Source organism: Mirounga angustirostris, unplaced genomic scaffold, assembly GCF_029215605.1.
Source record: "Mirounga angustirostris isolate CCGP_5_RB_7025 unplaced genomic scaffold, mMirAng1.0.hap1 SCAF_7, whole genome shotgun sequence".
In the NCBI taxonomy this organism is placed as follows: Eukaryota; Metazoa; Chordata; class Mammalia; order Carnivora; family Phocidae; genus Mirounga; species Mirounga angustirostris.
Window position 1 is genome coordinate 73,603,786 of NW_026991715.1, and position 22,874 is coordinate 73,626,659.

Sequence of the window (22,874 nt, forward strand, 5' to 3'; positions counted from 1 at the left end):
TTTTTAAGAATTTTGATTAATGTATGTAATTAAGACTACTGGAATAATAGGGGAAATAACTGCATGCAAGGAAAATAAGTTGAGTTTTTGACTAAGAGAAGGTATGAGGTATGGAGATGTGTTTTTGGTAAGGGGAAAACAGTTTTATCTTGATTGTTTCATAATGTGAAGGAGAGACAGAATTTTACCTTGTGTGGTCAAGTTGGCTAAAATTCAATGAATTCATTATAATTGTTTTTTAAAAATAACCTTTGATATCAGTAATATACTTATGTTTAAGTAAAACTGGAAGTATTTCATCTGCTAAAAGGACAAAGTTTTCTTGAAAGATCCATTTGCTTTTGATAATGTGAAAGGTTTTTCTTCGCCTTTTAAATCTGTCTAGAAAATATTCTCTGTATTATCAAACTAAATACTTATTTTGTCTTTGTGAATTCTTTGATTACTTAAGAAAACAGTCTCCTCTTAAAAGAGCTAAGGTTTTGTTTTTTTGTTTTTTTCCCAGCTAAATTTCTATATTTGAGTGCAAAGGTTTTAATTGTCACTTTCGTGAAATTATTTCACAGTGGCTTAGGATTCTGTTTGACCAAGTGTTGTAAAATCTTTTGATATTCTTGACAAACTTCCCAAAATCAAAATTTAAAAAAAAAAAAAGATTATTTGACAGAGATAGCAAGAGAGAGAACACAAGCAGGGGGAGTGAGAGAGGGAGAAGCAGGCTTCCCACGGAGCAGGGAGCCCGATGTGGGGCTCAGTCCCAGCACCCTGGGATCATGACCTGAGCCGAAGGCAGACGCTCAATGACTGAGCCACCCAGGCGCCCCCCAGAATCAAATTCTAAATGAAGTCTTTTTTTGACTTTGAAATAAATTTGGGATTTTGCAGAGGGTGTCTGGAATATTATAAAAGATATGTTCTCTCTCCTTGTCAAATGAGCAATTCTAAACTAATTAGGTTTAAATCACATGGGAAACATTGTCAAATAAGAAGCAATACTTAAGCCTTCTTTATGTTGTATTTGTGTAGGTGTATGTAAGTGTTCCAAAAATAATAGGAAATTCTGAGATATCTGATATGTCCTGGTGTATGTTATCACTTGTAATTCTAGCTTTAATCTTAAGATGTATGCCACAGAAATAACCAAATTTTCTTAATTGCATTGTAATAAACTCTTACAGACCCTTAACCACAGCCATTTTTAAGTCTGTTATTTACAGAGAATTATTGTTCTTCTCTGTTGCCTTTGCAAATACATTTCATCGCCAGAGAGATTCATGGAAAGGACTGTGACAAATACTCTAGAATATGTGTTTCTGATCATTTTAAGATCATAACATTTAACTGGGTAAGAATTTGCAGAACTCTGATGGAGAAACATAGCTTCATAAAACTGCAAACTTAAGATTAAAATCAACAAGAACTAATTTTGGGGACTGAATGAACTAATGAGGATGATGATTATTTTTATGACTTTTTGTTTGCAGCATTGCTGGGTCAATGTTATGTTTTTCCACTTTTAAGGAAACTTTACAATAAATTGGTAAAATATACTATCCTTTGTAAACAAAGATGAAATGCGTACTTTTTCTCCCTACCTTATCTCTCTGGAAGTCAGAAGCTTCTTAGTATTCTTATTTTCATGGTAGTGTAGCTATTTGCATAAGTTCAATAAGAATCTGTTCTCCTTGTAACAGGACACAATTGGAAACATTGGTTGTGTTGCCAAAACTTTGGCTGGAATGTCATATTTGAGAATGTGCATAGAATCAGATATGACCAGACAGCTTTAAGGAACTAAAGCTGACTTCATGGAGTCATTAAATCCCCTTGGAAAAACAGCCTAGTACCTTGCTTTCAGGGTTCCCAACAGCCTTACCAGGTAAACAAGGTCGCATCCTGGCAGGCTCAGAAACCTAGATATTTTGGAGACCTCAAGAAAAGAGGAATTTATACACATCTATAGATATAACAGACAAAGTCTGATGGCAAGACCTTGGCCTGGCTTCCTAGTCTCAAGATCTTCTAAAAATTCAATCTGAGGGGTGCCTGTTTGGCTCAGTTGAAAGATCATGCGACTCTTGATCTTGGTCATGAGTTCAAGCCCCACATTGGGTGTAGAGATTACAAAGAAAAATACACAAAACTTTTAAAAAATAAATAAAAACTGAAAGTTCAATCTGAAATTCCTTATGAAAAGTTCCAACAAAGCAGATTTAGAAGAGCCTGTATGATCAGGAACTATTCTTGCTGCACTTATGTAAATAATCAGGCCGAGTTTACTGAAACTAGACTTAATTTTTAAATGACTTAGTCTTATTGTGTTTATATTTGATTAAATGGAGGGGACTGTAGAGAGAAAAATTGTTTCAGTAATACACTTTTATAGATATCAAATTCTGTTGCTGTTAATTGTCTTTGAGGTCTTGTTTTCTGCCTGTAAACTGGACTAGATCCTGAATTCTTCTAGTTCCTTCCTCCAGTATTTGGCTATAACTGTCCAAACTGACACTTCTAAATTTTCTCCCACCTTTCTGACTTGGAAACTCTGAGAACTGAAACTGCTCTCTTCCTGAAGCTGTGCAAGCAAAAGCTGGACAACTTGATATAAACTTTAGAGAAATTACCACAGCAGCTCATGCATGGACTGTCTCTATGCCTATTGCTGTGTGGCCACTCAGAAAACTCACCAGAGACATTGAAACTGCAAACCATGAAAATCTTTCAGATTGCCACTGCCTGCTCTCATTACATCTGAAGATGTTTTGAGCCAGACATCTAGAAATCTTGACTGGCTGCCTTCGGAACTTAGAGATTTAGATTATAGTCTGCCCCAACCATTAGCATTTGCTATTGTTTTGCTTCCATAGAAATAATCTTAGTAAATTCCTGATATTTTGTACAATGTACACCTAACTTTGGGAGCCCACCAGTATCACTACCTCCTGAAATGAGACACAACTCTTCTAATTGAACTGACCAGTTCTCAGGGCTAAGATACTGGTTCAGTGAGGTGGAGCAATCTACCAACTCAACTTCTAGAATGTGAAACTTTTTGGGAAGTTTCAAAGACAGAAATGAAGGGGAGCAGAATATGCTGCCCCAGAATGTGCCACTTTAGCATGTGGGTTATTTTGAGCTGAAGACAATCAATAATCAAAAGACTCAGGAAGAACTTTTCATTACTCCCTTAACTGCCTAAAAGAATGTAGATAGAGGGACTTGTCCAGGAAGAGAGCTACGACCAGAGCTACCACCATAACTACAAAGTGTATAAGATAGATGTGGTAAGCTAAGTCCAAGTTTGGCAGAGCCTGTTTGTTCAGATTCCTGTCTGTGTTCCATTGTCTCTGCATAGCATGTCAAATACTTGTTTACCAAACATTTGCTTTTCCCATCTTCCTGAAAATTGTCCTCCTTTCCTTTGAAGCCACAGACCTCCATCCCCATTCTCTTTAACTCAGGATGGCGTATAAACCTCAGTTACCTGTCTTTGAACCTTTCATGTCTATGAGGCTCCCGTATGAAAGGAATTAAATTTATTTTTCTCCTGTTAATCTATCTTACATCAATTTACTAGACCAGCCAAAAGAACCTAGAAGGATAGAGGAAAAAATTTTTCTCCCCTACAGTAGTGAATATGCTGTGTTGTATAATATCACAACTTTTTTTCTCCTGTTTTAGTTTTAGCTCCCATAGTGTCTTGTTGATTGGTCTTATTTATTCTTTATATTCCACTTTATCATCCATTCTGTTACTTATGCAGAGAGTATCAGTGGAGAATTCATAATGTTGAATAGATTATTTTAGGTGGCAAATAGTCATTACAGTTTTTCATTACTTTCAGTTCTTCTGTATATTTATGCATCTCCATGTTATTGCAGAACTTGAGGTTTTCGGAAGAAGAGATTTGAGGCTCTGGGTGTTTTTTCAGTTTTGTTATTTAAAATTACAGTTCCCTCCCCCCACTTCCTATAATAGAGTAGGTACAAACTTCTAAGGAAGTCCTTATACATTCTCTTGTCTTAAATTTTCCTTTTCTTTATACTTATTCCTCCTCTACAGTAATAGGTTTCATGGATGTTGTCAGGGGAAGGGGTCTAATTTCTTTCTTCCTCTCAACTCAAATTAAATAACATATGTGTCCATTAAAAAAAAACAAGTACTGGTTCACTAAAGGCACAACCCCATTATGGGAAAAGATCTTTAACATGAATCAGAAAATATAGTGATAAAAATCCCATACCTATCTATTCATATATTATCTCTCTATTCATGTATGTATTATCTAATTTCAAGATTTTTATTTAAAATAATAAAAAGAAATGATTGTTTCAAATGTGAGAATATGTGCCATAAAAATTTTTTTTCTTGAAAGGCAAGGAATAAGAATATTAACCGTTTTGGGGGGTTTAAAATTATGTGGATGAATCTTACTGGTGTAGGAATCATCATTTGAATGAATAAAACCTATGCAGAAAATATTCTATAGACAGAACTTTTATAGGGTATAGCAGTAACTATATTTACTTCTTTTGTTTTGTACAGACTTTTCTTCACAGGAATTAGAGATTTTCATTTGTTCCTTTTCCTCTTCCTGGCTTCAAATGTTTGTTGCAGAGGCAGTCTTTAAAAAGTTGTGTTTACAGAGTTCCATCAGTGTTTCTTCTGAGCCACTCTCTCTTCAGAAAATGGTAAGACCACTCTATTCTTCTCATCGCCAAGAAGTGAATTCATAAATTCAACTTTAAGATGTTTGTTATTTCTAATAATTGGACAGAGCTTCTTAACCTTAAATCTTTCAAATTTATATAAATCTATGTAATCTTTCAAATCTATGTAAGAGTGGGTATTTTTCAACCTCAAAAATGAAGTGTAATTAGTGATAGAAATTTTAATTACTTATTTGAGAGTAATTAAGGATTGATAACAGAAAAATAATACAGAAACTTTTGTTTCCTAATCATTTGCCATAGTACATAATTATTTTGAAAAGATCTAGATCCAAAAAATTTTTATGTAGTATTTAATGGTATTTAAAAAGCAAAATTTGTAGATGATGCCAAAGGTTATTATTTTTTATCTTATATATACACATGTGTAAGCTGCATTTGATTCGAGGTTTTCCGGTTTTATCTTGGTTATCTTTAATTAATATCTACTGTCTTCAGCAGTTTCCTCAACAAATGAGAAATATGCTTGTTTATTGGTTGGATTGGGCAAATATTGTTTTGCAGCAATCCTTGTCCTTAACGACTTTTGCTCTTCTTACTCCACTTATTCCAGACTTTTTTTCTGTCAAAGGAAGGCATTACCAAAATGGAAATGACAAAATACTGGTTGTACATAAACCACAGATATTTAAAATATGCAAATGAACCATAACAAGTTGGGCATTAGACTAATCCAAATGAGAACTTTGCTAAAAGAGTATCAAAAGTGAATTTGAAAAAATAATTATTTTCAAGAAGACATTTTTCTTTTTGTGTCTGTTATGTTAATGACCTGGAACTAGACGCTTTCTTATTATTTTAGCATGTTCAAATGAGAAAGGATAGCAACCATAGTGATAAAACCAAGAAAATATAACTAAATGTAATGGTGAAATGAATCAGTAATTTCTTTTGACTGCTTTCCAGGTCTTTGTAGTTGAGAAAGCAATATAATACTATTTTGCAACAGGTATATTCCTATTTGCCAGCTTTGGGGAAGACTGGTGTGCACGGGACTGGAAAGATGCAGATAGCAAAGAAAATAGGACAGCGGCCTTGCCTTGAATCTCAGAGAGCCTTATTAATGCTGAATGGTGCGAAACAGAAACAAGTTGAAGGGCTGCCAGAGTTACCGTAAGTGATGTTTATGGATCACCTTTTTTTTTTTTTTTTAAGATAGCCCCTTTTTGGACACATTCCTTAAACTTTATACTTACCTCTAATGTTGTCTGAATTATACTGCATAGCAGAAAACTGAGTTTGAGATGTATAAAACAATACATATGATCAACATTATTGCTTTAATTCAAGGTACATGTTTTCTCTGTGTTAAGATCAAGTGCTTTCCAAAAAATACAACTGTTTTTCAAATTCTTTCATAGTCGTTTTGCCTGTTTAAAATTACTATTTGTATATAATAAAGATTGGATTTCAGAATCCATAGGCATGTAAGATACTCTGAATTGTTACAGTAGCTTCCCCCACATGCGAAACCTTTTCTAAAAGTATGCTGTAAAAAATTCAGAAAACCTTAAAATGTTTTTAGGAAGAATCGGATCAGAATATGAAAATAAGAATGGGGAACAGGAGCCTGCATTTGAATCTTAGCATTTTGCTTTTTTCTCTTTGCCAAATGTAGTTTACTTGGGCTCTTCCTCTACATGACATTCCATATTCATAAACTTTTCAGTGGGCAGTTGGGGGTACAAGGTTAATAAAAATGCATAAAAATTTGTTTCTGCGCATTTGGAATAAATATAAAAAACAAGCAGTAAAGATTTGAATGAATAGGGGGTTTAAATGAACAGGAGGCTAGATTTTAAAAAGTACTCACTATGTAATGTACACTGCCATGCCTTCATGAAAAACAAGCTTTCATTTTTTTCTTACTTTATTTTCAGAGAGCTGAACCTTGCTAAATGTTCCTCATCGTTAAAAAGATTGAAAAAGAAGTCAGAAGGAGAACTATCATGTTCCAAGGAGAATTGCCCCTCTTTAGTTACAAAGATGAATTTTCACAAGACTAATCTAAAAGGTATTCCAAGTAGCTAAGTTAATTTATGCTAGGAACTTCTTGATTGTAGTCGGTATTTGCAAGTTTTACACACTGGCCCCAATGAATCCTTGAACTTGACTAGATCCAGAAAATACCTTCTTAGATAGCATTTTTTTTTTTTTTGAACTGTCATGTATGCAGAGAAAGTGATTGTTTAATATTCAGTATAATAGAATATTTCCTCCCCATTCTTTCTCCCCCTCCTCTTCAGATATTAGCTCATATTGAGCTCATTCCAGACTTGCCCGCCTTACTTTTCTATTCCACCTCAACCTGTGCAGCTTGGGATTAGAGTCTTTTGATTTGAAAGTATAATTCAGTCTTCATCTCTTTCAGTCCTAGACATTTTGTGAACAAAGAATGAGGAGTAGGCTATGTTACATAGCTGTGTTAAGCATATGGACTCTTTTCTCCCAGGCATTGAGCCCAGACTATGAAATGTGTTTGGCTTTTGGTTCTAACTATACTGGAACCTAAGTACCTAAAGGATGGAGTAACAAGAATAGTGCAGTAATAATTCACTTCGGCACCTCTTTTACTTAGTGACCTCTTAACTCACAAATATGTTACCTTCCACAAGTTTATACCTGACCAAAGGAAATTGCTGAGTCTCTTGCTAATGAGCTGTATTGTGCTTTTAATACAAAAATTATTAGGACACCAATGTGAACAGTAAGAGTGAAGCTCTTATAATCTCTCAACATGATAAAAGTTCATAATTGCATTTGATGAATTCAAAATAGCTGCCCATTTAGCTCAAAATGTGAAAAATGTATTAAAGTAGAACTCTGGTATTAACTATACAAACAATGTCCTTTTTCTTTGTTTATTGTGTCAGAAAGTAAAATGAATATGAATGACTTTAGTCTGAATAGCAGAGGGAACTGGGAGGGAGGAAGAGAACTGAGAAATAGTGGAGAAAAAACTTCAAAAGCTTTTCCTTGCATGTAAAAGAAATGTTTTGGTAGAAGTTACAGAGATAATCTATAAAATTGAACACTGTAAAAATGTGTTACTTAGTATTTTATAGCAAGAAAGGGTTTGATTCAGTATTTCATTTGTTTTCTAAGCAACTGCTTATTAAAAGTTTTTTTAATTCCCTTTACATCAAATTATCACTTACATCTTATTAATCTTGGTTACAACAGAGATGGATATAGCCAGCAAGCACTAATTGCATCCCTCCTAGAAAAAACTTTACCATTTCATTTGTCACTCTTATTCAGCTTTAAATGGTACTAGAGTTTTTTGTTTTTTTTTTTCCGTGTGTGTGTGTGTGTGTGTGTGTTTATATTAAGATTCCCCCATTTCTCCTTCTCTGTGCTGCTGTAGCCAAGCCAGACAGCCTATTGAGAAGCAGCAAACCATCTGTTAATGGATTTGAAGTTCTGAATTATACTTGAGTGTGTAGAGGCACTCGTGCTTAGCCAGAAACATTCATTTGAATTAAGCTATAAATGCTGTATAAAAAAGAGCCATACATTTAACGTAGGTTCATGAATAAATTTAAGAGAGGGCAATTGCACTCTAAACTTTTATTGCTGCAAAACCCAGTATTTTTGGTGTTCTCTGATCATTTGGGGCTTTTATAGCGGGATTGAAGCTTTAAACCTTGAACTAGGGGGAGACAATGCCTGTATTAAACCTTTTGCAGTAGAATTTCATTGCTGAATTGCTGATAGAACAGAAGCTCTATGGATTGGTGGGTATCCCTCCCCCCTCTTTTTTTTTTTTTTAATGTGAGAGATGTTTAAACCAGTCAAAAGGAAAACTCAATAAATAATTTTCTGGCATGGGGCCAGATCTTCTAGTTCATGCCCTTTGATTATTTTCTTTAGTTGATATCTTGTCTTCTCTGGAATAATCTATTAATTTTTTATGGCAGGAGAAACAGCCCTCCATAGAGCTTGCATAAATAACCAAGTGGAGAAATTGATTCTTCTTCTCTCTTTGCCAGGAATAGACATCAATGTTAAAGGTAAGTTCTATATTTTTGTAGTCTGATCCAGTGTCTTAATGTCTGTGGTATTAAATAGTGTTATGTCAACATTAAGAAAAATCATTTAAGTATATTTACCTAACATATCTTCAAAATATTACCAGTTGCAAAACCAAGAAATTCATCATATATTAATTTATAACTAATAACACAGCAACATTTTTTCTCCATATTTTGATAGATCTCAAAATCATTATTTTTAAATTGTTTTAATTTATTTTTCTTACAGTTAGAAATATGACTACACCTTAGGCGTTTTTATCAAAACATGATATTTCTATATGAATGAAGCACCTAAAAGTCACACTGATAAAGGAAGCAGATTATCAATACTTTACTACCAAAAGACCTACTTTTGCTGTTTTAAAACTTGCCTTGATTTCTAATTTAGACAATGCTGGCTGGACGCCTTTGCATGAAGCCTGTAACTATGGCAACACAGTGTGTGTCCAGGAAATTTTGCAACGTTGTCCAGAGGTAGATCTGCTCACTCAAGTGGACGGGGTGACTCCTTTGCATGATGCACTGTCAAATGGACATGTAGAAATTGGCAGGCTGCTACTACAGCATGGGGGTGAGTGCATTTATGCTAAACGGGTTTTGATAAATTATCCAGTTTTTTGATGAATTCCCTCAGAGGTAGATAGCATGTTATGTTTAAGGTCTGCAAGGAAAAATGCCTTTATTTCATATTAATGAAAAAAATAAAAGGTCTCCGAGAACAAAAGCACCTTTTATTTAATAGGGATACCTTTTCATAACATGTAAATATTTATTTATTTTTATTAATTATAAAGCCTGTTTAGATTTGTGTATGTGAGTGTATTTTGAATTGAGTGTGTTTTAAATATTCTTTTACTTAAAGTGTGTAATGTCTTTGTGAACCAGCCATTTCTGAAAGCTTATTAATAAATGAATTTAAGTGTTCCATTGTGGTTACTTGGGTTTTCCATTCCTGTTTCATTTCTTGTGTATAACTGTTAACTCGATTAATCTTTTTTTTTTTAATGAGTCATTTCTTTACAGACTACAAAAAGAAAGCTAGCCTAGAATATCTTTTCTTCATTCACATTTTGCAGTCAATTAAGTTACAGTGGGAAGATTTTTTTCAAATGGTGGTAACTGTTGTGCAGGGGTTTTGTGATGGAGATAACTTGAGCTTCATATTTTTCTGCTGCTTTTTCTGATTTTTGATCTCTGCATTTCAGAAAGCACCCCCACTCCCCTCTTCAGTGACATTCTTCTTACACGTGAACTGAATAATATAAATTTTATGTTAAATTTTGCTGATAACTGATTTGTGTTTTAAAAGAGAAACAAAGGAAAAGTGATGACTAGTTTATAATGCAGAAATAAAATTTTGTGTAAATTTCCTGTTACTTTTATTTGTGCTGATTTTAACTGGAAATGTAAAATTATTTTCTCCTGTAATTAAAGCTATTTCATTCTGCATGAAAATAAAATGCATATTTTCTTTAGATCTTCCCCCCTCCCCCCACATATATACATATGTGAAAGGTTGTATAGCTTGGTAGCTTAAGCATTTTGGTTATTTATAGTCTTCTCCTGCCCCCTAAAGGCCTTAGTGTGTCTGTTTTACTGACACCATTTCATAATCAATAAATTTTTCAGTTCTTCCACCTTTTTTAGTATTATATGTTTACTAAACTATAATGTTCTGTCTCCTCTGTTTTATTTTTCTACTCAATCATGTATGTGACATTCGAAGTCAGTATTTGGCCTTGCTTCAAATGATCTAAGCAGTGTAAGAGCCATTACTGTAATAAGTCCAACTCTTTAGAAAGAGAATGGGATTATACTGACCAAAGTGAATTTTTCCAGGGCTCTTGTTGAAGAATGGTACATGTATGAGTTCATTGTCATAAGAGAAGAAACCTACTTGTAGTTGAATTTACTGAGGTCCTTTGGCAATTGTACAGATTAAGCTTTGCCTTAGTTGTATTCTGAGTTTGGACCTACCAAATGGTTTAACACCATCATTAAAGTAACTACATCATCTCTTTTCTGTGTGTTACTCAGTCTTGAAAGAAGTAATTTCAGAAGTTTATTTATGTCTCTAAAACCTTTGTTTACTTTTGGTATCTTGTCCATAATTTGGGTTTTTGTTTTTTTGTTTTTTTTTAATAAGAGGAGTTACTTGGTGCAATTTTTTCATTATATTATGAAAAGAGACCTAATTTTGATTTAGAATTTTATTTTTTCCATAAAATTAAATTATATATTATCAGTGGTTGATCTTTTATATTAAACACATTTTATAAACTAGGCTATTACATATGTTTCATCAGATTCATCATTAGGAATTTTTGCAGCTACACTGTGTTCTCTGACAGTATGTTCTTATGTTGTATGTAGGATCTTCTGATTATGTCTTCTAGTACTAAAACCGTATATCTCTTATAACATTTTTATGGCAGAGTGGATAAATAATGACAGGACTTGACAGACAGAGGGGTACAAAGTACTCAGTGCTATGTGACCAAATACTAAGTCATTGTTGTTTTACCCCTCCCATATTATCCTTTACTACCTAGGGGATAAACTCTTCAATGTTTGGTAAGTAGATATATAGGTTTAGCTAGGACAGAAAGATGAAATCTGACTTTTGACTCAGAGCAGTTAACATTTAATTTTTTGTAAATCAGTTACGTATACTAAAAATTGAACATAAGCAAAGGTAAATGAAAATGTGATCTATGTCTGTGCATGGTTTTATAGTCTACTCTGTTGCAATCACCTGTTAGCAATGGAAGGAGGTAGTACTTCTTTCTCCTTGGTGAAATTATAAGATCCCTTTAAGACTGTTACACAGATTGAAGAAGAACATATTTCGTAAATATCTTCTGGGAACACTGAAATTCGTATTTCAACCTGACAATTTATAAAGTTTTATATGCTTTTTAAAATTTGTGATTATGTATTTTTTTATTGAACTAAGGCATGTGTTTTTAGGCAAACCTAATTAGGCGTTGACTAGAATTCTGGGTTTTTTTAATGTACCTTTATTAGGCAGTCAGTATGTATGGCCAGTTAATTTTGTCAACATGAATTATTACGAAATATGATCGTAATCGGAGACCTGGATGCTTTGGGGAAATAGAGAAAACAACTGTTAAGCTGCCAAAAGAAAAATGTTTTGATGTTGTGCATTTTCTTTTTCACAGGCCCAGTGCTTTTACAGCAGAGGAACTCTAAGGGAGAATTGCCTTTGGATTATGTGGTATCATCTCAAATCAAGGAAGAACTATTTGCTATTACAAAAATAGAAGATACAGTGGAGAACTTTCATGCCCAAGCAGAGAAACATTTTTACCACCAGCAACTTGAATTTGGCTCATTTTTACTTAGTAGGATGTTGCTAAATTTTTGTTCAATTTTTGATTTATCTTCAGAGTTTCTCTTAGCTTTCAAAGGGTTAACTCATCTAAATGAGCTGCTTGTGGCTTGTAAGAATTATAAAGAAACTACCAGTGCTCATACTGACTGGTTATTGGATCTTTATGCCAGAAATATAAAGACATTGCAGACGCTCCCAAATATTCTTAAGGAACTGCCTGAGAATTTAAAAGTGTGTCCTGGAGTGCACACTGAGGCCTTATTGGTGACATTGGAAATGATGTGCCGTTCAGTCACAGAGTTGTCATGATGATACCAAAAAATATGAGTCAACTTTCTAAACATACTTAGCTTGCTTTGTCATTTCGTATGGACTTCATAGCTTATTAACAAATATTAATTTGATTTATTTATTGACAGAATTTGCAGTTTTGCTAAATTTCAAAAGCACTTAAAGAAACTTCTGCAACCCTGTAATGTAGGCTTCTTTTTCCATGTTGTAGAATTTGACTCAAAAGTAAAAAGAGTTTCATTGTTATATACTGCTTTCATTAATCTTTATTATTTCCTGACCTGAAAGTGATATTTATTTATATTGTACATGTAAAACATTTTAATTTAAATATTTTTTGAAATCAAAATGTTCTATCCTCTCTTCCAGGGATTTAAGGTCTTAAAATCATGGCAAGGATATTCATGCAAATGTGCACCTATAAGCATGTAGCTCCCTGTTTATTCTCCGTAGGCTGTTGGACTAAAATACTCATTTTAGTTTTGTGTTTGTAAAATAAACATTTCTAAAATTTACAATAATAATATTCTCTTGGTTTTTAAATGCAGTGAATGTGCCAAGTTTGACAGTTTGATCTCTTGATCTACTTTAACAGTTCATGTACAAAGTTTATTTCTACTCCATGTAACCACTGTTCTGTAAGTGACAACATACTGCTGCATAGTAAGTTTTGCCAAATATTAAGATTATAAGTGGTAACTAAGTAATAGATTTGAGATTATCTAAAATCTTAATGTGTAGTATGAATTTACGCTTCAATTTGCAGTTTTTTCCTAACAGCAATTTATAGTAAAACTAAAAGAAAGGGTGTGGATAATAACCACTTTTGAAATTGGAGTTGCTTTCCTAGTGGGAATAAGTTACGTTGTGGTACAGCTGGAAAAGAAACATTAAAACTTCCATTTAGCTTTTATGTAACTAAAGTGATGATCTCAAGGAATTAATCTGCTAAAGAAGCACACTTTAGTTTTATCTTAGAAATAGATCTTTTAACGAGATACAAATTCTGAGTGTTTTATTACTCGGTTTATAATCTAAACTGAAAACTGCTATATTAGTAAATCAGCTCTGAATAAAAATCAAGGTGTTTTTTTTTTTACTTATATTTTTAAATCAGTAATTTTTTACACATACTTTAAGAAATATTAGTTGTTTCTTGTTAGCCTTCAAATGTCAAAACCTAAAAGTCTCGTTAATGTATACTTAATCTGCCAGAGTGTCAGAGAAACCATGATGTAGCAGAGACTATCTAAGGAATATTAAAATGCTCAGATTTAGTAAAGTGTTTCCCAACATGATGAATAAGAACATTTTCATTCCGAAGAATAGCCACTTTACTTCACTTGTGAGGGCATCGGGAATAATGTTTACTTGTGCAACTAATATAAACCTAAAAACATATTTTGACATCTAACAGGCATGCTTATGTCTAATTTCTTATTAACTAAATTATAAGGCAGGTTTGTTTCTGAGCTATTGCTTTCTTACTTGTCAAATGAAAGTAACACCAGGTATTATCTGTGTTATGATAGAATTTTTAGCCTATCACCTTACATGGCACTTAATAAATGTTGCTTCTTTTCTAATTCTTACCTTCTCTTTTTAGTTATAACAAATTATTTAAGCAAGATAGTAATTGCTCAAGTTGGTAATAATTCTAAATTAATAAAATAACCAACATCATGAGTTAGGGTTTTGCACTAAGAAAAGTAGTTTTTTAAATTAAATGTTCTTAAGAAATATTCATCTAGTTGCAATTAGAATTAATGTTTCATAACTGTTCTTTCTGCCAACTTCTACAACTCATGATGATATGAAGTATTAACACTAAAAAATGCCATTGAGATCTCTGCCTATTTTAATAAGGTGTCATTGTAGTTTTGCACTTATTCAGAAGTACCACTTGGCAAACAGATTACTGTTTTCTGTGTCCTAGTTAACAATACCAATATATGTACATGAATTTAAACAAATGTATATGAAATTTAAACCTTCAATGAGAAACCTTTTTCTAATATTATTGCTTAAACTTTATTTTAGAAAATATAATAATTGCTTCAGATTGATCTTAGAGATAGAGGAAATAGAAATATTAATTAATAAAATTCATAGGCTTTTCAAGTCCTGGCTTTTAGTTGTAAATGGCTCAGAGTTCCAGCAACTGAAGGCAAGGCTGAGTTATGCTATTCTTTCATGTACTTTGCTAGATTTCATATCTGTAATTCAATAGACTTGTGTAAAAAAAAAAAAAAAAGCCTATCAAGGCCTTTATTACAAATGTAAATAAAGGCTGGAATAAGATTTCTGAGCTGTTAAGATGCAGCTTTCCCCATATGTAATCTGTAGAAATATTTGGAATAGAAAAGATTTTAGAATGTTTACTGGCAGCTCCTTAGGAAGGGTCTTTTCAAAGTTAGAGTTTTCTAGCTTGTTATTAATTTCGCAATGCAGAAAAAAGTGGTCCATTTATATACACTTTCTGTCGTTTCCTTAATTCCAAGATGACCAGGAAAACATTCATCCTTGTATAAATCAAATGCGAAATCAGTGTTTTTACTGTTTCTTGAACACCTACTATGTTCCAGGTGGTATTGCTTAATGGGCTGACTACAATAAAAGTTTATAGTCTAGGAAGGTAAATTAGATTGAAATATTGTTACTTTTATTGCCCTCTTTGTAGGCTGTTGAAAAAAATTTCAGTTTTGTGTGTTTCTAAAGTTTACAGTAATAATTGGTTTTCTATTTTAGTTTTTAAATGTGAATATTACATATATCTAATAGTTTAACCCTTCAATCATTATGATTTTAGCAGTTATGTTTTAGAGAGAGTAGAATGTGGGGTGTGCTTTTGCAGTCTTCGCGAACTAAGACGCATTCCCAGGTAAATACAAATGCATTAATGCTAGGATACTTTATCTAAATGCCAGGAAACATTTGCCATTTTTGTCTATGCTGTTACAGAAAGTTAAATGAATACCATCACATGAAAACACTATTGCTGGAATGTGCAATCCATATGCCTTTACACACCTTTCAGTTAAGTTATGAACTTGATGAGAACCTGTCACTGTTGCTCCTGAAGCAGTAGGAAGGGGTCATCTTTGAGTGACATGAGGCACTCTTTCCCTCAGGCATTTATCACGTAGCTTCCAGGCCAGTCGCACCTCCTGCTGACGTGGAGCTCGCAAAGTTCTGAATGATAATTGTTTTTATAACAAATGTGGATTGAGTTAGAAAGGTCAGCGATGGCATTATTGGAATTAGGCTGTGCCTGGTGTTGTCAAAACTGCAGACATCAGTTCCATGGAAACATGGAATAGTTAACTCTTTCTTGTAAATCAAATTATGTTATCAAAAAATTCACCTTGTAAGTTGAAATGAATTGTGGTAGGAGGATATACTCTGACAATTATTTGCTCTGATACAGAATTAGAAATTATTGGACTAAATCAACGAGAAGGGGTTGTGGTATTGTTTTTGCTTGGTTCCAAAGCATATATCTTTCAAGGTTTGCAAATTTTATAAAAAGAAGACCTTTTCTGATGAAACAAAAGATAATTTTAACATCATTGATCACTAGATTTTTTTTAAAAGTTTTTCCTCTTAAGTAGACACTAGTCTTCAAATAGTGCTTTCCAGTTTATGACAGCCTCAAGCAACAAAGACATAAACATGAATTTATGTGAATTGTTAGAGGGTCAAGTAGATTAAATTACTTGAAAAAGAGGCTTCTTAACATTTTCCAATCACAAATCCAAGTGACTCACTTTTAGGGGAGTCTGCTATTTGGGAGTACTTTGTGTTATAAGCAAAATGATAATTTATATATTTAATATACTAATATTTCCCAATATCTTACACATTTGAATTCATTACTATAGGCCTTTTTATAACTGTAGATATGTAGTTTTTGTTATGAATACACTTAAACTATAGGTTTAAAAAAATTAAACTATAACTCTTAGTAATAGATAGAAGTGATTTTTTTTTTTATAATACTGTCTTTGTACTGTTGAATATGTATTTATTTCTTTTTACAAACAAATACAGTGAACTTTTCTGGGTTTTTAAACTCCTTGCTGAATTAAGATCCAATAGTATTAAATCAGCAAAGTAACCAGCAGTTACCAGTTGTTATAAAAACAATACTTCTAATAAAACAAGCATATAATATTGTTTATATATGTAATTTATAATATGTAATAATGCCCTTAACATAGCCCAAAAAATAAAAGTTCCTTATTCAAGCATTTACAATTAGCCATCTCCAATTAGAATTAAAACAAACATTTCCACCAATTGTTTTATTGCCCCCAAATAGTTTAGAATAGTAAACCCAGATTTGGTAAATAGAATCTTCCTCTCAAAAGCATCTGAATTGGAGCAAATGAACATTTATGCATAATGGGTGTTAAATATTAATAGAGAATGGCTAACTACTCTTTGGAACATAGGATTTAGTTCTACTGAAGAAAGGAAGTTTTTTTAAAAATTTGCTTAGCAATTCCAGCAGATAAATTGCACTGAACAGAAAATATGGAATCCAGCTTTGAATTTACACCTATTATGCTATCATTTATCTTAATAGTAGATGAACTAAAATTTCCAATGATTCTCCATTTTTCTGTCCTCAAAATGACATAAATAGTCATGTTGAAAAAATCATTAATCTTAAAGTGGTGACAGATAAAAAGAACTTAGTTTGTTGTCAGTACTTCTCAACTTAAAGGTTAGGTCAGCAATGGTTTATGTCATGACACTGATAAATTTTTCTAATGACCAGAATGGTTTGATTTATAATAGTTTTTTGTTTTTGTTTTAACAAATATGTATCTTTGGTATCTGACTTCATCCCAAAGATGCATTTCTGTTTTGCATTGTTTCTTTTTTTACTACATAGAGATGAAATTACAGAGCAATAAATAATACTCAGTAAAATTAAAATACGCATTTTAAAGAGCTTTTCATGAAACCTTACAAGCAGAATTATAAAAGTGAGTTATAAAACTGGGCAAAGGGATGAGGGGAAGAGTGGTTAGGAGTCATTAGGTTTAAAAAATCAAAAAGGTAATTAACTGATTGAAAAGTTAATGAAGGTATAAAAATCAGACAAAAAGCATATAGGCAGATTTTCTACTCTCAGGAATAAATTAAACTATCTTTGAAAATTTTGAATAATGTTCAATAAACCAAAGGGTTGATACAATTGTTTTATGGGAGGTTCTTTTAGTTGAAACTCCATCAAAAAGAAGAATAAAAATACCTATTTTACTTGTATTATCAGAAATAGATTATTAGACTAGTCATATTCAGCCCTTTCCCAAAGGTTAGGCAAATCTAGTTTCCTTCCCCATGGCTTTGGTTCCCTTACTCTTCCTTTCAAACTACGTTTAAGTTCATACAAAGTCATGTTATCGGAGGAAATGGGCTTAAGGAGAGGTTGAGAGCCATTTATAAAAAGTGGTGAGGCTGGTTTTCTCAGAGCCATTTTTCTTGACTAATTTTAGTTCTTTTTTAAAAAGGATGTAATTAAAAGTTACTTCAAGTAAAATCACATAGGGGAATTATAAACAAATACGTTGCTATTAGTGGTTGTGTTTATGATAGAGTTTCGAATATTTTCTTTGCTTCTCTAAGTTTCTCTGTAACATGATTTATATTTATAATGCCAGTAACTCATTTATTTTTGAAAGTAATGCTTCTAACATAAATGAAAATCTAGTCTTGAAAATTTTCTAAAGCTCTTATTTAAACTGGCATCTGCTGGATTTTTAAAATATAAAGTACATTTTTAAAATGTGCCATTTTTCAGAGCGCCTGGGTGGCTCAGTCGTTAAGCATCTGCCTTAGGCTCAGGTCATGATCCCAGGGTCCTGGGATCGAGCCCCGCATCGGGCTCCCTGCTCGGCGGGAAGCCCGCTTCTCCCTCTCCCGCTCCCCCTGCTTGTGTTCCTGCTCTCGCTCTCTGTCAAATAAATAAAATCTTTAAATAAATAAATAAAATAAAATGTGCCATTTTTCTTCGGGCAACGATGTAATAATTAAACGTAGTATCTAATACGGATCTCAAAAAATATATACTTGCACTCTATGCCCCTCCTTTAAGAGTGAATCTGGCTCATCATTTTACTGGCAGGCTTCTTCAGTCTTCTTTTTAAGCCCCTTTCAAGTAGTGTGTCACCACGTTCTGGGGTCATTACTCTAGGAAGATTTTTAAATTGCCAAAGATGAAACTTCCTCATGTAATTACCGTGTGGAGTCATGAGAACAGAGCTTCACTATTGGCCTTTTCTGATTTTAGAAGTATTCATGGAACCTGAAGAATTACTTGTCTGATTTTTTTTTTTTTTTTCAGATTCAACACCAAAAAGCAGGGAGAACACTCAGATTAAATGAAGGCTACATTTGTCTATTATTTGAAGGGAGGTTACTACTGTGTTACTGAGAATTTTTTTTCTTATATCATCACAAACCTGGAAAAAAATTCACTTTTTACTATTGATTGTATTATTCACAACACTAATGCAGATACAGGCAGCCAGCTCTTCACTGAGAGAATTCTGAGTGAAAGTGCCTTGCCACTGTTCTCCAGAGCATATTACTTTGCACCTCTTCTGTGAAGGCCAGGAAAATGGCTTCTTGTAAGGTACTCTTTTAAGTAGTACAATTCAAAATAGAATATTTTAACAATGATTTTATATAAACTCATTGGATACCAGTAATGTAATTACAGTGCACCGGGGAATATCACATTAATGTGTTTTGGTGGGGAGATTTCTCACCTGCTTGTCAGGGGTGTTGTCACAGTCATGGGAGATCATGGGTTATCAATTACTCTGCATTAACATCATAATGCCACAAGAATGGTATGTACCTGCTATCCCACCCCAGAAGAGTTGGTGTGCCTGCCTCTTAGTTATCAAGTGCCAGGTGTTTTGTGATGACCACCCGCCCAAAAAAGGTTTTCTCTATTATAGCTGAAAATGCATTTTTTTTATCCTACAGGGAAATTTTTAATGTTCGACTTCAAACAAACAAAACGGACCACCACAATGATCTATTTTAAAACTAGTTTTTCAAACATACGAAGTATTTGACTTTTCCCAGTGGTTCCTCTGTGCTTCAAAGACCCTCCTGCAAGTTTGCGAGTTCTCTGTGGTAACAGAATCTGCTGTGTAAGAGTTCCAGATCAAAGGTAAGGGGTAAGAATACCATCGTGTAAGATTGGGCCAGAACTTGGGTTAGTTACCTCCCGTGTTACACAACAAAGTCAACAAAAACACAAATGTTATCCCTCTGTATAATAGAAAATAGACACTTCGGTCTTGATGAAATTTTTGTAAGAGTTTCTTAGTTCTTGACACCAATAAATTACTCTCCATGATTTCAGTATCAGGTTACAATTTGGGCTTATAATTGTCATGATCACTGCTGTACAAAGGAGGGATGTTTTGAGGGAGTGATGTCGAGTTGAGTTGTAAGGTTTCCAGTTCTCTGGATGGCTTTATTAGAAGATCTGTGAACTTGGGACAAGCAATGGTACTTCCTTCCTCTCAGCTCCCTTCTGTAGTCCCAGCTGCCTCTGTAATTACTGTTGACTGTTGTCCCAGGTGGGTCTCCTGTAATCAAGAGCCACCTACGAGTGGTTGGGGCCAGGTGTGCACCTTTCTCTCTGCAGTTAGCATTTTCCCTAAACTTGTTACTATTTGAATTCTAGCAAAATAAAATGTTGCCTCAAGTTGCCTCATGCCATCCTGAAGCTTGTCTTTGATAGGAAGTGGGACTGAGCCTGGCCTACCATCTTGTCATTGTAATAGCAATGAGCCAGGTCTTAGGATCCCGAATGCATTCCTCCTGAGAAGATGTGGTTTGCAGGTTCCCTCACTGACTCAGGTTGGTCGCTCCTTTTCTCTTGAAGGAACACTGAAAAATCTGCAGCAGGGGAGAATTATGTTGCATGTTTACTTTTGCTACAGACTGAGAAAACTTTGGCATAGCTACTTACCTATTTCTGTTCTTAATACAAATAAAGCTTTCAGCTTAATATAGTAATGCTATTAATTGCCTAGAGCAGAACAGCAGTGCCATTACTTTTTTTTAATGGAGTTTTATAATTGTTCAGTAACATATGGAGACACAACCGTCATGTAAATTAAAAAAAAAAAAACTGTCTACAAAAATATAGCTTGTGCATTTGAGGGACCATTTCTTTGTTATTAATTTAGAATATGAAGAAAGGAAGATCTCAATATAAAACTCATTTGAAACCATTTGTGTACTTGTTACACTTTTTTTGGTTCTTAGCACAAATCCCCTTGGGAGAGTGCATACACAATCATGACCTTCCAGCAAACCTTTCATGGTGGTGGTAGCTTCTGCAGCAGGTGACCACTTTGGACATTTAATGTTTTAGGGGTTTTTTGCATGGTATTCTTACATAACGAGATATTTTGTTTGGTGTTTCTTAAATCTCAAAGATTCAGCTGATAACAACTTCTACGATGTGACTACCACTGTACAGATGTAGAAACTAAGGCATAAGACCTAACATTTTCACCCCAAAAAAGAAAGTTTTGTGTTTTTTCTTTCAGTGAGTTACACCAGTCATCCCGGGGAAGAGAAGTATAACTACAAGGAATGACACTATTGTAAGTATTCATTACATTTTTTATGTGGTTTTAATTCATACTTGACTGAACAATTAGAAAAGGCTAATTCTAGATACTCTAATCAAACAAATGAATTGGCATCTGTACACATACACCTACTCACACTTGACATTTAAAGCCCCAGAATTTAAGCATTCCTTTAATAATACCTGAAGCTTTTGCAAGAAGTATAACGGTTGATCTCTTTACTTGTATTTCTGGAACATCAATGGCCTAATAATACATTTTTTTTATTTGTTTTTAATGCTGAGTACAAAACTCAGAAATATTGAGGTACATTTAACAAGCATATGAACTGAAATTAAAGCTTCTGAATAAGACTGGTTAATACAAAATTACACCACTTACAGCATTACAGACATTTGGATATTAAGATCAAAATGGAAGAAAAAAGTTCCCAGGGTCCCTGAATAAGAGAGATTACTACTGAATTTTTTTTCTCTTTTAAATATAGACTAAAATTCTTAAATAGTGCAGAGGATCATAGGGGAAGGGAGGGAAAACTGAATGGGAAGAAATCAGAGAGGAAGACAAACCATGAGAGACTACTCTTGACTCTGGGAAACAGGGTTGCAGAAGGGGAGGTGGGTGGGGGTGGGGGGGATGGGGTCACCCGGTGATAGGCATTAAGGAGGGCACGTGATGTGATGAGCACTGGGTGTTATACGCAACTAATGAATCAATGAATACTACATCAAAAACTAATGATATACTATATATGCTGGCTAATTGAATTTAAATTAAAAAAGATTAAATTATAAATTCAATAAGTTTAATAAATTGGGCTACTCAAAAAAAATATATAGAATAAAATTCTATAAAAGATACGCTCAGAAACCTATCAATTAAATTTTGTTCTTACTATAGCTTCAGATTTGATTTTAATATACTGTCATTGGTTGGATCATTGCCTGTGACAGGGCAAGTCATATAATAGTAAGAGGTATTCAATAAATGTATCACAAAGCAAAGTCATTTTAAAAAATCTTTCAGTTTGGCTGGCTCATTCAGTGGAGCATGAGACTCTTGTTCTCAGGGTTAAGTTCGAGCCCCACTTTGGGTATGGAGATCACTTAAAATCTTTTTTAAAAAAACCTTTCAATTCAGATTATCCTAGCCCATAGAATGGTTCAAATGTAATTTGGAATCCCTATAGCATCTGTCAGTTTGAATCTGTGAACAGTACCAAAATGAGCAAGTATTATGTTCTTTTCATAAATGAAAAAAATGTTTAAAATACGCATTTCTTAGGAATTACAGTTAATAGCAATATCATGTGACTGACCTTTAGGGAATTTACTACTAAAAGACACTGAAGAATATATTTAATAGTTGACACGATTACGGGATTTAGCAGTCTCACACCTATCTGGAGTGACATTTAATCTCTTAAAGATATCTTAAAATAATTACGTGGAAAATCTTTCAAAACTAAAACAGCTTTCAAAAGGCAAAACTGTACCCATGTGAGAAGGGGAAAGAAATAGTTAAAATTTTATTAGACACAGTTTCTTCTTTTCAGCCTGTGAATGTAGTACTTTTGTAAGCCATGAAGATGCCTCTGAATATCATTTCATGCCTCAAGATGATAGTTCGTACTCTTCTATCAACTTCATTGCATGCTCACTCCTTCGAAGGTAGTGAGTTTCATACAATAGTCAAGGTTTCAGAGAAGCCTTTGTCCAAACCAAACCCAGTTTCTCTAAGTGTCATTTATAAGAATATGCAAACAGTCCTCCAGCACTCCTCTCTCAACCACAAAAAAAAAGGCAGAAAGGAGTACTGATTATAC

The 22,874-nt window shown here is 33.6% G+C and overlaps 1 protein-coding gene across 1 annotated transcript in view; it reads left to right on the plus strand.

The window, feature by feature from the left end:
• The window catches only part of SLF1 (SMC5-SMC6 complex localization factor 1), an 83,087-nt gene extending 69,960 nt beyond the window's left edge, over positions 1-13,127 (plus strand). The window contains exons 16-21 of the mRNA XM_045898672.3: positions 4,546-4,691; positions 5,680-5,843; positions 6,611-6,744; positions 8,651-8,743; positions 9,156-9,338; positions 11,950-13,127. Coding sequence (XP_045754628.1) covers positions 4,546-4,691; positions 5,680-5,843; positions 6,611-6,744; positions 8,651-8,743; positions 9,156-9,338; positions 11,950-12,431 — 1,202 coding nt within the window. The 3' untranslated portion in view covers positions 12,432-13,127. The remainder of the gene's footprint in view (positions 1-4,545; positions 4,692-5,679; positions 5,844-6,610; positions 6,745-8,650; positions 8,744-9,155; positions 9,339-11,949) is intronic.
• The last annotated feature ends 9,747 nt before the right edge of the window (positions 13,128-22,874 follow it).